Here is a 14700-nt window from a genome sequence, read left to right as displayed (position 1 = left end):
TAGAATGCTTGAAATTTTGAAGCATTTAGATAATTTTTACATGAGTTCACCAAAACAAGGGTGGATGGCAGAAGGATATTAATATCAAAATATAAGCCACTTGAATTTCAGGACAGTTTTGTCATTCATGGAAATTGAATTAGGCTTTTGGTATGAAATTTGCTGAGAAAATGTAATGTTTACCCTTCCTTAAGGATAATATCTTGAGAAATTTAAAGCCTATATATATATTTTTTTTTTTAAATTATAAATTATAAATTTTAACAAGGTACATTATGTTCTTTAGGAATGATATTCATGGAAGATGAAAATATCTAAAAGATTTTCTTTTAATTTGTCTATAAAGATTTGGAGAACAGTGATGTCATAGCTTTTCCTGCCATTCTTTGAGACAATATCCTACAAAAGTACTATAAATTTGATTCTGACAGCATACCATAAATTTGTTTATATCTCTTTATTCAAGTACTGATTGTGTGATAGGGTATTAGGGTTTAATATTTAGACATATGCCTTTTAAAAAAGTACTTTAAGTTTAGCCACGCTGGGTATGGCTTCCCTATTGTCTCAAATAATAAAGAATCTGCCTGCAATGCAGGACACCTGGGTTTGATCTCTGGGTTGGGAAGATCCTCTGGAGAAGAGAATGACTACCCACTCCAGTATTCTTGCCTGGAGAATTCCAGACAGAGGAGGCTGGTAGGCTATAGTCCTGGGGTTGCGAAGAGTCAGACATGACTGAGCCACTGACACTTTCACTTTTCACACTGGGTATAGTTTTGCCGAAAGTTGTCCTTTGAGAAAACGGAAAGAGATAGTTGATCAGTAAGGATATGGCATTACAGAGGATATGGCATTACAGAAAATCGACCACTTGTACACTTGCAATGTGTTACTTCTTCATCACTTGCTTCTGGAGTGGCAGACTATGCCTATCTAAATTGTGAAGTGGATGGTGATACTGTGCTGTGCTTAGTCAATCAGTCATGTCTGACTCTTTGCGACCCTATGGACTGTAGCCCACCAGGCTCCTCTGTCCATGAGATTCTCCAGGCAAGAATTCTGGAGTGGGTTGCCATGCCCTCCTCCAGGGGATCTTCACAACCCAGAGCTAGAACCCAGGTCTTGGAGCAGGGGAAAAGAAAAGCTGCTGTGAATGATGAGGTACCCCCTTCATCCCCAGTCTTCTGTGACAATAAAGAAATCCTCTTCCTCTTGATTTTCAAAGACATTGCCAAAGGCTTCAAAGTCGCATGAGAGACACATGTACCCCAATGTTCATTGCAGCACTGTTTACAATAACTAGCACGTGGAAGCAACCTAGATGTCCATTGGCAGATGAATGGATAAGAAAGATGTGGTACATTTACACAATGGAATACTACTCAGCTATTAAAAAGAATGCATTTGAATCAGTTCTAATGAGGTGGATGAAACTGGGGCCTATTATACAGGGTGAAGTAAGTCAGAAAGAAAAACACCAATACAGTATATTAACACACATATATGGAATTTAGAAAGATCGTAACGATGACCCTATATGCAAGACAGCAAAAGAGACACAGATATAAACAACAGGCTTTTGGACTCTGTAGGAGAAGATGAGGGTGGGATGTTTTGAGAGAATAGCATTGAAACATGTATATTACCTATGTGAAATAGATCCCCAGTCCGAGTTCAGTGCATGAAACAGGGCACTCAAAGCTTGTGCACTGGGACAACCCTGAGGGATGGGATGGCGAGGGAGGTGGGAGGGGGTTCAGGATGGGGGACACATGTACACCCATGGATGATTCATGTCAATGTATGGTAGAAACCACTACAATATTGTAAAGTAATTAGACTCCAATTAAAATAAATTAATTAAAAAAAATGGGGCCTAATTTAACCTAAAAGATTTTGCAGATTAAGGAAACCTTTTGACAAAACAAAAAGACAACCTATTGAATGGGAGAAAATATATGCAAATAGTATAACCAATAAGGGATTAATATCCAAAATATGTAAACAGTTCATAGAAATCAATATAAAAATGTAATTAAAAAGTGGGCAGAAGACCTTTATAGGCCTCTTCTTCAGGGTTGGCCTGCTCTCATGCCTGGGGGTGTACTATCCTTTGTTTACCAAATAAAACTCTGAGTTGCAACCAAAAAGAGAGTCCCATGAGAATTTTTGCATTGAAAAAGTTTTTACACTACTGAAAATAAGAGATATAATCATGGCAAGGAAACCTATCCATCAACCAAAAAAAGAAAAAAAGATACAGTAAGTACAAAAAAACCCTCCAAGTACAGGGTTGTACTGATAGGACTTAATTCAGTTCAGTTCAGTTCAGTTCAGTAGCTCAGTCGTGTCCGACTCTTTGCGACCCCATGAATCCCAGCACGCCAGGCCTCCCTGTCCATCACCAACTCCCGGAGTTCACTCAGACTCATGTCCATCGAGTCAGTGATGCCATCCAGCCATCTCATCTTCTGTCGTCCCCTTCTCCTCCTGCCCCCAATCCCTCCCAGCATCAGAGTCTTTTCCAATGAGTCAACTCTTCGCATAAGGTGGCTAAAGTACTGGAGTTTCAGCTTTAGCATCATTCCTTCCAAAGAAATCCCAGGGCTGATCTCCTTCAGAATGGACTGGTTGGATCTTTTTGCAGTCCAAGGGACTCTCAAGAGTCTTCTCCAACATCACAGTTCAAAAGCATCAATTCTTTGGTGCTCGGTTTTCTTCACAGTCCAACTCTCACATCCATACATGACCACAGGAAAAACCATAGCCTTGACTGGATGGACCTTTGTTGGCAAAGTAATGTCTCTGCTTTTGATATTCTAGGTTGGTCATAACTTTACTTCCAAGGAGTAAGCATCTTTTAATTTCATGGCTGCAGTCACCATCTGCAGTGATTTTGAAGCCCCAAAAAATAAAGTCTGACACTGTTTCCACTGTTTCCCCATCTCATGAAGTGATGGGACCAGACGCCATGATCTTCATTGTCTGAATGTTGAGTTTTAAGCCAAATTTTCACTCTCCTCTTTCACCTTCATCAAGAGGCTTTTTAGTTCCTCTTCCCTTTCTGCCGTAAGGGTGGTGTCATCTGCATATCTGAGGTGATTGATATTTCTCCTGGCAATCTTGATTCCAGCTTGTGCTTCTTCCAGCCCGGCATTTCTCATGATGTACTCTGCATATAAGTTAAATAAGCAGGATGACAATATACAGCCTTGACGTACTCCTTTTCCTATTTGTAACCAGTTTGTTGTTCCATGTCCAGTTCTAACTGTTGCTTTCTGACCTGCATACAAATTTCTCAAGAGGCACTCTAGAGTAAATTGAGAATTATATTTTTAAAAGATAAAAGTAATCAGAACTTTCATGAATCTTTCATCTAAACACAGTTTATTTCTTCAGAGAAATGTCTGTTTGGAGCCTGTATCCATTTTTTAACTGAGTTGTTTGTTTTCTTTTCTATTAAATTGTATAAGGTTTTAAAAATATATATATTATGGATTATAAATCAATTATACTTCAATATAAAATAAAACTGTTTTTAAAATAACATATTTTATCCTAATCCTAAAGGTACAAAGTGATAAGGAAATAGTTAAATATGACAAATTTCTAGTTAAAACCCATGGTGAATTCTAATGCTAAATAATTCAGTTTGAGGATATAAAAAATTTAAAATAGCAATTTTATGTTGATATTTTATTTGATATTTTTCCTGATATTAAAAAAAATCCAGCTGTAAGAAACTCTTTCAAGATGTCAATGAGAAATTGCTAACCTGCTGAATAAAATTAAGTACATATTTTTCTGTTGTTACTTTTAGCTTGACTTCCATTATATCTTTCTTAACCTCTAAATCAGCAGAAAGCTAAACTTTGTGAATTATTGCTATGATTCTTTTGGTGATCTTTTATTGAAAATTGAAATATTCAAACAAAAATGTTTTCTTTGTACAGATTTTGAGTACTTTGGTGTGGGGGTAAATATTCTCTAAAAATGTAGACAATATTATGAATTATCAGTTTTATATAACAAATCAAATTTAGTTCCTTGAATTTAAATAGTCTTGAAAGTAAGTTTTACAAAGCTTTCTTTTCTTACTAGAATAAAATGTGTTTATTCTGAAAAATTTGAAAATAAAGCAAAATATAAAGATGAAATAAAAATAGCCATAAATCTGTCATCCAAGAATAACTCTTGTTTACATTTTGATATTTTCCCTTCCAGTAATTTAAGAAACCTGGCTACTTTATGACCAGTTTCTAGTTTATAGTATAGTTTTAACCAATAAAAAAAGTGAATGTTGTATTTTCCAGCTAGAAGTTATATTATTATTTTATGAGATGATAGTGTTTGCAATTATTATATTTTTCCAAAATGTGACATTGTTATTAAGTGAATAGAGTGATAAAGTAAAACAAGTAATTCCTGTTATGACAATAATTTAGATTTAAGCAGAAATGTTGCGACGCTATGGACTATAGCCTGCCAGACCCCTCTGTCCATGGAACTCTCCAGGCAAGAATACTGCAGTGGGTTATCATTGCCTCCTCTAGGGGATCTTCCTGACCCAGGGATGGAGCCTGCATCTCTTACTCTCCTGCATTGGCAGGTGGATTCTTTACCACTAGTGCTACTTGGAAAATACCATAGACTTTAACATATCTTTTTATATATCTTCCCATTTTTCATTTAATTAAAAAAATTAATGCTTTTGTTTTTTATGTGTTATATAAACATTAATGTGCCATGTTCACAGTTTATTCTGACTGCTAAGTATAAATCAAGGTAAACCTGAAGCCTAGAAATGAATGTTGCTAATGTTACACATAGAGGTTCCCTGGTGAGTCAGTGGTAAAGAATCTGCATCCAATGCAGGAAATGTGAGTTCAATCCCTGGTTCAGGAAGATCCATGCCCTGGGGAAGGAAATGGCAACCCATTCTTGCCTGGGAAATCCCATGGACAGAGGAGCTTGGCAGGCTAAAAGTTCCATGGGGGTCACAAAAGCATCAGATACAACTTAGCAACTGAACAACAAGAGTTACACATTGTAAATAAACTGCTGATTAATTTGGGTACTTTTTTCTTACTTTTTTGTTGGGTGCACACTTTCCTTACAATACCTATATAAATTCTAGCTTATCACACTGATATGCCACTCTAAGAATCAGTTATTTCTTGTCACAAAATGTTTCTTATCCATCTTGGAACTCTACAATATTTTCCTCCGCTTTCTCTCATCATTTTATTCTGTCTCCCTGAGGAACCATTCCTGCCTTCTGTGATCCTACCACACTCTGAATCCCCTCATTTCTCTTATGCCCAGCTATAGCCATAGTACCTACAGTCTAGTCTCTTGAGAGCCCCTTGGACAGCAAGGAGATCAAAGCAATCAATCCTAAAGGATATCAGCCCTGAATATTCACTGGAAGGACTGATGATGAAGCTGAAGCTCTAATACTTTGGCCACCTGATGCGAAGAGCTGACTCATTTGAAAAGACCCTGATGCTGGGAAAGATTGAGGGCAGGAGGAGAAGGGGATGACAGAGAATGAGATGTTTGGATGGCATCACTGACTCAATGGACATGGGTTTGGGTAGACTCCGGGAGCTGGTGATGGACAGGGAGGCCTGGTGTGCTGCAGGGCACAGGGTCGCAAAGAGTTGGACATGACTGAGCCACTGAACTTTTTTTTTTTTTTCCTGCTTTGTGTTCTACTTCTTTACTTGTCAAGTAATATTTTACTGCCTGTCATACATTAGTTATAATACATTATAAAAGTAGTTCTGGCTTATTTTAGCTTCTTGCAAAGAATAAAATTTGTTCTGGCAAGCACTTGTATTATTGGGAAATCAACTTGCTATTCTGGAGGTTGTTATAGCTTTGTTCGGCAGCTCTTGTTCAGTTTTGTCCTTATTCCTAGGCTGTAGGCATGGCCAGTCAGATATCTCTGCTGAAGGTCATGAATGTTCACCAAGGTCTCCGTGTTCCAGCCTAAATCACATCTAATCTCCTTCTAAGTACAGAGCAGCTTCTGAAATCTCTGCTCCTCTGTCCAGCTTGCCAGCAATTATTCTCTTTTAGTCCCCATGGAGTCTCTTCCTATGCAAGCACCGAGTAGGAACTGGACAAACAAGTGGACTTTTCAGCAGAATTTTAGAAATTCTTTGCAACTCTCCCCCGACAAGGATATTTTTTGCCCAATAGGAGCCACTTGGGCAGTTTTAAATTGTAACCTCTGTTTTTAACATCCAGAGAGACCGTCATTCTCTTGGGCTCTATTTCTCCTCTTCATAAGTTTTGAAAAATTCTCTTAACAAGACATCTGGAGTGAATGTTAGCCAATGGTCTCTGCTTTCAAGGACGGTGAATATGTGTTGGTTACCGTCTTAGATCTGTAAACAACATTTTTACCTAGAGTTTTCAGGTTTAATGGTTGTGTATGGTGAATTAGTGAGTAGCTGATATCAGCTACGCTGTTGTGGCTCCATAAAAATATTTCTAGCAGCTGTTATAATAGAATATTTGTTAGATGTCAGTGATTTACATGTCTTACTTGGTTTAGCCCTTACCAAAAGATTCTGTAAAGTATATCAAGAGGGACTTTCCTGGCAGTCCAGTGGTCAAGACTTCACCTTCCAATGCCGAGAATATGAATTTGATTCCTGCTTGGGGAGCTAAGATCTCACATACCTAGTGGCCAAAAATCCAAAACATAAAACAGAAGGAATATTGTAAAATATTCAATAAAGACTTTAAAAAAATGGTCCACATCAAAAAAGTATTCAAAAAAAATCAAGAATACATATCATCAGCATGACTTTTCAGTGTTCATGTTGACCTTGCTTGTGTAGTTTTGACCTTAAATTTTTTATCCTGTAATATTTGGAACACAGAAAGGAATGAATGCCTATATATATATATATATATATGCAAATATGGATGAATGATAATAAAATGTCCACCTGTAATGTCCCTCACATCTTTGTCTCCATCAAGGGTTAAAATACTGTTTTGCAAATCCACTTTCAGCAGAAAATGCATTTTAAAGTTTTATTTGCATTTTTTTACTTATGTTATCAATACTTCTATAGAGAAATGGAGTTTTGAGATGAGTTTGAAATCCATAAATTATTTGTATATCTAATCTGTGTACCTACTAGAATTTTCTAAGTATGTGTCTGTCTCACCATCTTGTGTAAATCAGCTCTTAAAATTCCATGCTTTTCAAAGATGAAATGATTGAGCTCAGGCAGAGAGGGAAAACAAATATTTAGTGAAATACCTTAGGTTCTTTTCACTGAATTCTAATCTTTGCAAATGATGCCTATAAACAATTACGAATCTTTAAAAGAACATTCTTACTTAAATTCATTATTAGTTAGATATGTAAGTTATGGAGCAATCAAAATGAGCATGGAAGATTTATTCCAAGATAGAGAAATGTGATTTTTCTAGCCCTAGAATCTTAAACAGACTTTTTTTCTGCCTTCATTTCTTTGTTACTGTGCTGCTTTCATTATAAGTGTAAACTGGTTTCAAAGAGACTATGCAGATCACCTTTTCCTGTTGATTTTTGAATGGAAAATCTTAATTATCATCATCTGTTGTATATCTCAATTTAATGAGACTTAGATGTGTATCGTACCCTACAACATTGTAATTAATTAATCATTAAGAGTGACAAATATGTGTCTATAGTTGTTTTCTAGTTTTTTCCATTTTAGAATACTTATTTCTATATTTATGAATGGTGTGTCACGAATGATATCTACTCCTATCTGTGAATCACATTTTAAGCTCAAACACATCTGGTTTTTAAATGATTTGTAAGTGTGATTTGATATTCTTGAAACTGATACAGAATTTGAAATCCATTATTGAAATGTCATTAAAACTCACTCACAAGAGGTGAAGTAGCCACTGTTCAGCTCCAGTACCTCTTCCCCATCTCCACCTCTTAGAACACAATCAGGGAAACTGATGAAAAGAGTAGCTGGGGCCGAGATAACCTCTTACTATCATCATCAAAGATGAGGAACCTAAGCCTGGGCTAGCGTAGGCATGGTGGTAGTGGGAAGGCTTCAAAAAGGGCATTCTTCTTTGCACAGATGCCAGACTTCTGGGTAAATATGTAAATAGTAAACAAAGTAATCCAATACTTTTCATTGTTAATAAATGAATCAAACAGAAAGGGTGAATATATGTCCATCGGAGTCAGAGCTCCCTTTGCTTTGAATTTGTTAGTTTATGGAGTGCTACAGTGTGTAAGGCATTGAACTAGATTTTTCATCTTCAAAGATAAAATATTCTTTGTCTCAAGAAACGGATCTTGTTATATGGCAGCCTGGAAGGGAGAGGAGTTTGGGGAGGATGGATACATGTATATGTATGGCTGAGTCCTTCTGCTGTTCACCTGAAACTATCACATTGTTAATTGGCTATACCCCAATACAAAGTAAAAAGTCTTTTAAAAATGTGAAAGAAAGAAACTGATCATCTGGTGGAATAGATGGTCAACTAGAAAGACTATTAGAATTAAGTAAATATTCACCTCACTCAAATTGAGTTGGAGAACAGCAGTCAAAGAGATTTCAAGAGTCACTGATACCCGAGTTGAACCTCAGAGTAAGTTGGGTCAGCTGGGCTAGGATGCAAGTGGGACAGCTTTTCTGACAAAGGGATTAGTTAGTGCAAAGGATGAAAGCTTGAAAAATGGCTTGGACGGGCAATCTTAAACAGTTCTACATAGCTTGGAGAACTGAGTGATTTTAAGGGAATGGTAAGAAGAGGGTTGGAAGGATAAAAGACCTGCTAGGTAGAGGGTTCATAACTGATCCTGAAGTTTAAAGATAGCCTTCAAAGGATTTTAGGCAGAATTATGATGTGATCAGATTTTTATTATTTATAATCAGTATTTTCATTGCTATGGAGGAAATAGGATAGAAGAGGACAGACTTTAGAGAGACTACAAGATTGTTTCAGTAATTTGGGGCCCAAGGTATTACGCTGACAGTGGCAGTTTGAGTGGAATATATGGATTGAATGTTGGGATAAGGCATTACGGATGATGCCAAAGTGTGCAAATTGGTCACTAGATCTCTCCGTTCAGATATAGCTCAATTCATAACCCGAGGACCTTAAAGTATTAACTCTGTTTCCACTTTCACTTTCCTTTCATATTATCATCCCTTCATACATTCAGGAAGCCTTAATAATTTTTAAAAACCCAGAATTTCATAGAATATGAATTTCAAAGGAAGAATATGATTTCAAAGGCAAAAACCACATTTTAGCAACTTGTGAGGTAACTCATTTCACAAATCTTCCTGATAATTTACTTAAAAAAACAAGAAGATTTTTCCCCCCTCCACACCAATTCTCACAGTTTATAACAGTCTGTTGTTGAAGAACACTAAAAAAAAGGAAAAAAAAAGGAAAATAATTGCATCATCAGAGAAATGCTCACACTTCAGTGAAAAGCCAGAGATGGTCAGATATTGGATTCAGGGAAAATAACCTTTTGTTTCATAGTATTAGCATTTGAAATTGTGTCAGTGCTTTTCTTGGTACTTTCAGCAGATATTTTTTTCTAGAACAAAAGTGCTTATAAAAGCATTTCTCCTTTATCTGGGGTACCAAGTCCCTGCCAGTGGCTGCAGTCTGATTTCTAGCAATGCTGAGCCCAAAGAACAGCAAGCCAGTGCAGAGTGACTCCATAAACTCATACTAACAGAGTGTCTATGATTGGAGGTTGCCACCGACTGCGTTCTGGTCTGGTTTCTGGTAGGGCCGAGTTCCAGTCCTCCCTTCTCTGGAGGCCCAGTGTAAAGTCCCATAACACCTGGGTATCTGCAGGTGGCAGGAGATGTCTGTAAGGCCACCCCTTTTGCCCCCCACCTCACCCCTCTTCCTCCTCATTCTTTCAGGCTGGCTTCCTTTCCTCCCTTTGAAATGTTTGAAGACCTGAGATATTTTCATTTACTCTGTTAGTACTTGGATCTGAAGTTCTGTCTCTATAGGAGATTTTCTGAGAGACTGTATTCTTCTATTTAAGGGAGTGTCTGATGAAGACAGACTATATGTCTGCCAAGACATACACTGCCAAGTCTATATGTGTGTTTCAACTCTGTGTTCTGTGTTGTGATTTTTGATGGCCATTTTGCTTTGGCCACCATTTGGTTTAAACCTGCTGCCATTTTGTTAGAACTTGATTTTCTTTCCCTGTGCCTTGAGACCAAGGCTCTTAGGAACACTTGTCTAGACCATCTCTAACTCCTGAGACAGGAAAAATGGGAGAAAGCCTTTAAAAATTTTATTTATTCCAATTGCTTTTTATAAACTAGTAAATACCTGATGTTAATGTTTGCTTGTTGACCTATCTAATATAGACATGTCTTAGAGTAATTGACTTCCCTGGTGGCTCAGACGGTAAAGCATCTGCCTACAATGTGGGAGACCTGGGTTCAGTCCTTGGGTTGGGAAGATCTCCTGGAGAAGGGAATGGCAACCCACTCCAGTATTCTTGCCTGGAAAATCCCATGGATGGAGGAGCCTGGTAGGCTGCAGTCCATGGGGTGGTAAAGAGTCAGACATGACTGAGCGACTTCACTCAGGGGCTGAGTCTATGATTGGTGGTTGCCAGGGGCTGAGTCTGTGGTTGGTGGTTCAGTTCAGTTCAGTTCAGTCACTCAGTTGTGTCCTATTCTTCACGACCCCATGAATCGCAGCACGCCAGGCCTCCCTGTCCATCACCAACTCCCAGAGTTCACTCAGACTCAGGTCCATCGAGTCAGTGATGCCATCCAGCCATCTCATCCTCTGTCATCCCCTTCTCCTCCTGCCCCCAATCCCTCCCAGCATCAGAGTCTTTTCCAATGAGTCAACTCTTCGCATCAGGTGGCCAAAGTATTGGAGTTTCAGCTTTAGCATCAATCCCTCCAAAGAAATCCCAGGGCTGATCTCCTTCAGAATGGACTGGTTGGATCTCCTTGCAGTCCGAGGGACTCTCAAGAGTCTTCTCCAACACCACAGTTCAAAAGCATCAATTCTTCGGCGCTCAGCCTTCTTCACAGTCCAATTCTCACATCCATACATGACCACAGAAAAACCCATAGCCTTGACTAGACGGACCTTTGTTGGCAAAGTAGGGGCTAAGTCTGTGATTGGTGGTTGCCAGGGGCTGAGTCTGTGATTGGTGGTTGCCAGGGGCTGAGAAGTGGAGGAAATGGGAGAGATATTAGTCAGAAGATACAAATTTCCAGTTAGGAGATGAGTAAGTTCAGATAATTTAATGGACAGCCTAGTGGCTGAATAGTTAACAGTACTATATTGTATACTTCCAGGTTGCTGAGAGAGTAAATCTTAAATGTTTATGTGTGCATGCTCAGTCCCTCAGTTGTGCCCAACTTTTTGCTACCCCATGGACTGTAGCCCATCAGGCTCCTCTGTCCATATGGTTTTCCAGATGAGAATACTGGAGCGGGTTGCCATTTCCTATTCCAGGGTATCTTCCTGACCTACAGATGGAACCCATGTCTCCTGTACTAGCAGATGAATTTTATTACCACTGAGCCACTTGGAAAGCCCATAAATGTTATTACCCACCTTCCAAAAAATTGTTAACTATATGAGGTGATAGATGTGATAATAAACCTTACTTGAATAATAATTTTGCTATATATATATATATATGCATACACACATATATGTATATCACATCATCACATCATATAGCTTAAATTTATACAATGTTATACATAGGTTTATATCTCTATAAAGTCAGGGGGAAGTTTCTTTAAAAAATATTCTTTTAAAAAGAAAAGTAGCTCCTTGTTAAATGTAATGTGTTAATATGTTTTATTTCTAGAACAAATATTGTTTTCTTTTCTTTCAGGAGGAACAGAAGCTACGCGAAAGTTTAAGGCAAGGCGTCACCATTATTGCTGCCTTAATCAAAGAAAGAAATTCTGGACTCATTGGTCAACTGCTGGTAGCATAAAGAACATGGAGGAAATTACCTGCTGTGTTCTTAGAAACATTCCCCCAAGTATTTCTTTCCCTCCAAATTGTATATGGTAGAATGTTGAAGTTGTCTTTTATAATTTGTAGGATGTGATGCTTGCTGCTACTGCTAAGTCGCTTCAGTTGTGTTCGGCTCTGTGCGACCGCATAGACGGCAGCCCACCAGGCTCCCCCGTCCCTGAGACTCTCTAGGCAAGAACACTGGAGTGGGTTGCCATTTCCTTCTCCAATGAATGAAAGTGAAAAGTGAAATTGAAGTCGCTCAGTCGTGTCCAACTCCTAGCGACCCCATGGACTGCAGCCTACCAGGCTCCTCCATCCATGGGATTTTCCAGGCAAGAGTACTGGAGTGGGGTGCCATTGCTTAGGTGAACTTAAAAACATTTTTTTGCTTGCCAAATATAAATTCCCTAAATCGGAAAAGAACAAACAAGTGGAAAATAATGGCCTTCACATAAAGAATCTTCACAAAGGCATGAAAGGGTAAAATAAAAATAATGAGTAGTCAACTAATTCTCCAAGGAATCAAAGTTTAGAAAATGTCAACTATTATATCTATGTTAATTAGTAAATCACTGTATAATGAGACTAATAATTAAGATTAATGATTATTGTTAATTCTAACAGTATCCTTTCTCTGTGGGTTATTTGAATTGCACTCTGATTTTTCATACCTTGACAAAAAAGAGATAGCAGTGAACAATGATCTGAGTATCTTCACCAATAGCCTCACATTACCTTATATTCCTAAAGGAGATAGACTCTCCTTCTGCTTTTCTAATGTTTTAAAATTGTATGGTTTCCTCGGTTTATGAAATATAATTTTGACTTACATTAATTGAAAAGGGTTCTGATTTTTCTGAATAACTTTAAAAGACTGGAAAGTGTCATGAAATTAATACTGGTCAATCTCAACTTAGTCCTCTGAAAGGTGTATCAACTACTGGTAGTTGTTCAGTTCCATTCAGTTCAGTCACTCAGTCGTGTCTGACTCTTTGCGACCCCATGAACTGCAGCACGCCAGGCCTCCCTGTCCATCACCAACTCCTGGAGTCCACCCAAACCCATGTCCACTGTGTCAGTGATGCCATCCAACCATCCACTGTCGTCCCCTTCTCCTCCTGCCCTCAATCTTTCCCAGCATCAGGGTCTTTTCAAATGAGTCAGCTCTCCGCATGAGGTGGCCAAAGTATTTGAGTTTCAGCTTCAACATCAGGCCCTCCAGTAAACACCCAGGACTGATCTCCTTTAGGATGGACTGGTTGGATCTCCTTGTAGTCCAAGGGACTCTCAACAGTCTTCTCCAACACCACAGTTCAAAAGCATCAATTCTTCAGTGCTCAGCTTTCTTCACAGTCCAACTCTCACATCCATACATGACCACTGGAAAAACCATAGCCTTGACTAGACGGACCTTTGTTGGCAAAGTAATGTCTCTGCTTTTGAATATGCTATCTAGGTTGGTCATAACTTTCCTTCCAAGGAGTAAGCGTCTTTTAATTTCATGGCTGCTATCATCATCTGCAGTGATTTTGGAGCCCCCAAAAATAAAGTCTTACACTGTTTCCACTGTTTCCCCATCTATTTCCCATGAAGTGATGGGACCGGATGCCATGATCTTTGTTTTCCGAATGTTAAGCTTTAAGCCAACTTTTTCACTCTCCACTTTCACTTTCATCAAGAGGCTCTTTAGTTCTTCTTTACTTTCTGCCATAAGAGTGGTGTCATCTGCATATCTGAGGTTATTGATATTTCTCCCGGCAATCTTGATTCAGGCTTGTGTTTTATCCAGCCCAGCGTTTCTCATGATGTACTCTGCATATAAGTTAAATAAGCATGGTGACAATATACAGCCTTGATGTACTCCTTTTCCTATTTGGAACCAGTCTGTTGTTCCATGTCCAGTTCTAACTGTTGCTTCCTGACCTGCATATAGGTTTCTCGAGAGGCAGGTCAGGTAGTCTGGTATTTCCATCTCTTTCAGAATTTTCCACAGTTTATTGTGATCCACACAGTCAAAGGTTAGTTGATTGTACATCAAATAATTTTAATAACTGCTGCCTTTTTAAGTTCTTATTCTTTCAAATTTCCACCGATATATACATCTTAGATACTGATGATTTTCCCTTTACCTTATATTTTATAATTCTGTGAATTCAGTCATTAGAGATGCTTTTTGTTCTATATATATACTTTATAGAAACACATTAGATAGGGTTATGCCAGAGCTTAACCTGCCATGTGGGAACTATGAAAGTTGCATAAAATGTTTTCAGTTACAGATAGTCTGTGAATTATCCACCTTGTGCAGTCTCTTCTTAACATGTTGACTAATTTTCCCTTTATTTCCCAAGTATCCATAGTAGTTGGAGAGTTTATATTTTATATTTAAATAATAGTAGAATATAAAGGACATGAAATAATTGTTGCAGTGCATTCTCCTAGGTGAACTGTGTTGGTTTGAATGAATGTAGGCTTGAATCTAAATTCCTGGGCTCACCATTTTCTTTCTCTGTCTCTTGGGATGTTAAGAAATATAAATAAATCATTTAATTAAAAAATCTTGAGGATGAAAATATATGGGCATTGTGTGGATATTGGTTAGAACTCTCTTTGTTAAGGTGAGTTGGCTGCATTTTAAAAGGTCATAGGTATTCCTGTTGATGTCTTCAA

The 14700-nt window shown here is 38.1% G+C and overlaps 1 protein-coding gene across 3 annotated transcripts in view; it reads left to right on the top strand.

The window, feature by feature from the left end:
• Window positions 1-14024, top strand: part of CRPPA (CDP-L-ribitol pyrophosphorylase A) — a 364997-nt gene extending 350973 nt beyond the window's left edge. For 2 of the 3 annotated variants that reach the window (XM_055589905.1, XM_055589898.1), the window contains one exon: window positions 11900-14024. In XM_055589905.1, coding sequence (XP_055445880.1) covers window positions 11900-12004 — 105 coding nt within the window. In that variant the 3' untranslated portion in view covers window positions 12005-14024. Of the gene's footprint in view, window positions 1-4448; window positions 4634-11899 lie in introns of those variants that run through there. The other variant, XM_055589903.1, reaches the window with a different exon arrangement.
• The last annotated feature ends 676 nt before the right edge of the window (window positions 14025-14700 follow it).

Source organism: Bubalus kerabau, chromosome 8, assembly GCF_029407905.1.
Source record: "Bubalus kerabau isolate K-KA32 ecotype Philippines breed swamp buffalo chromosome 8, PCC_UOA_SB_1v2, whole genome shotgun sequence".
In the NCBI taxonomy this organism is placed as follows: domain Eukaryota; kingdom Metazoa; phylum Chordata; class Mammalia; order Artiodactyla; family Bovidae; genus Bubalus; species Bubalus kerabau.
The sequence above is the reverse complement of the archived record's forward strand: the minus strand, read 5'-3'. Positions and strand labels throughout refer to the sequence as shown.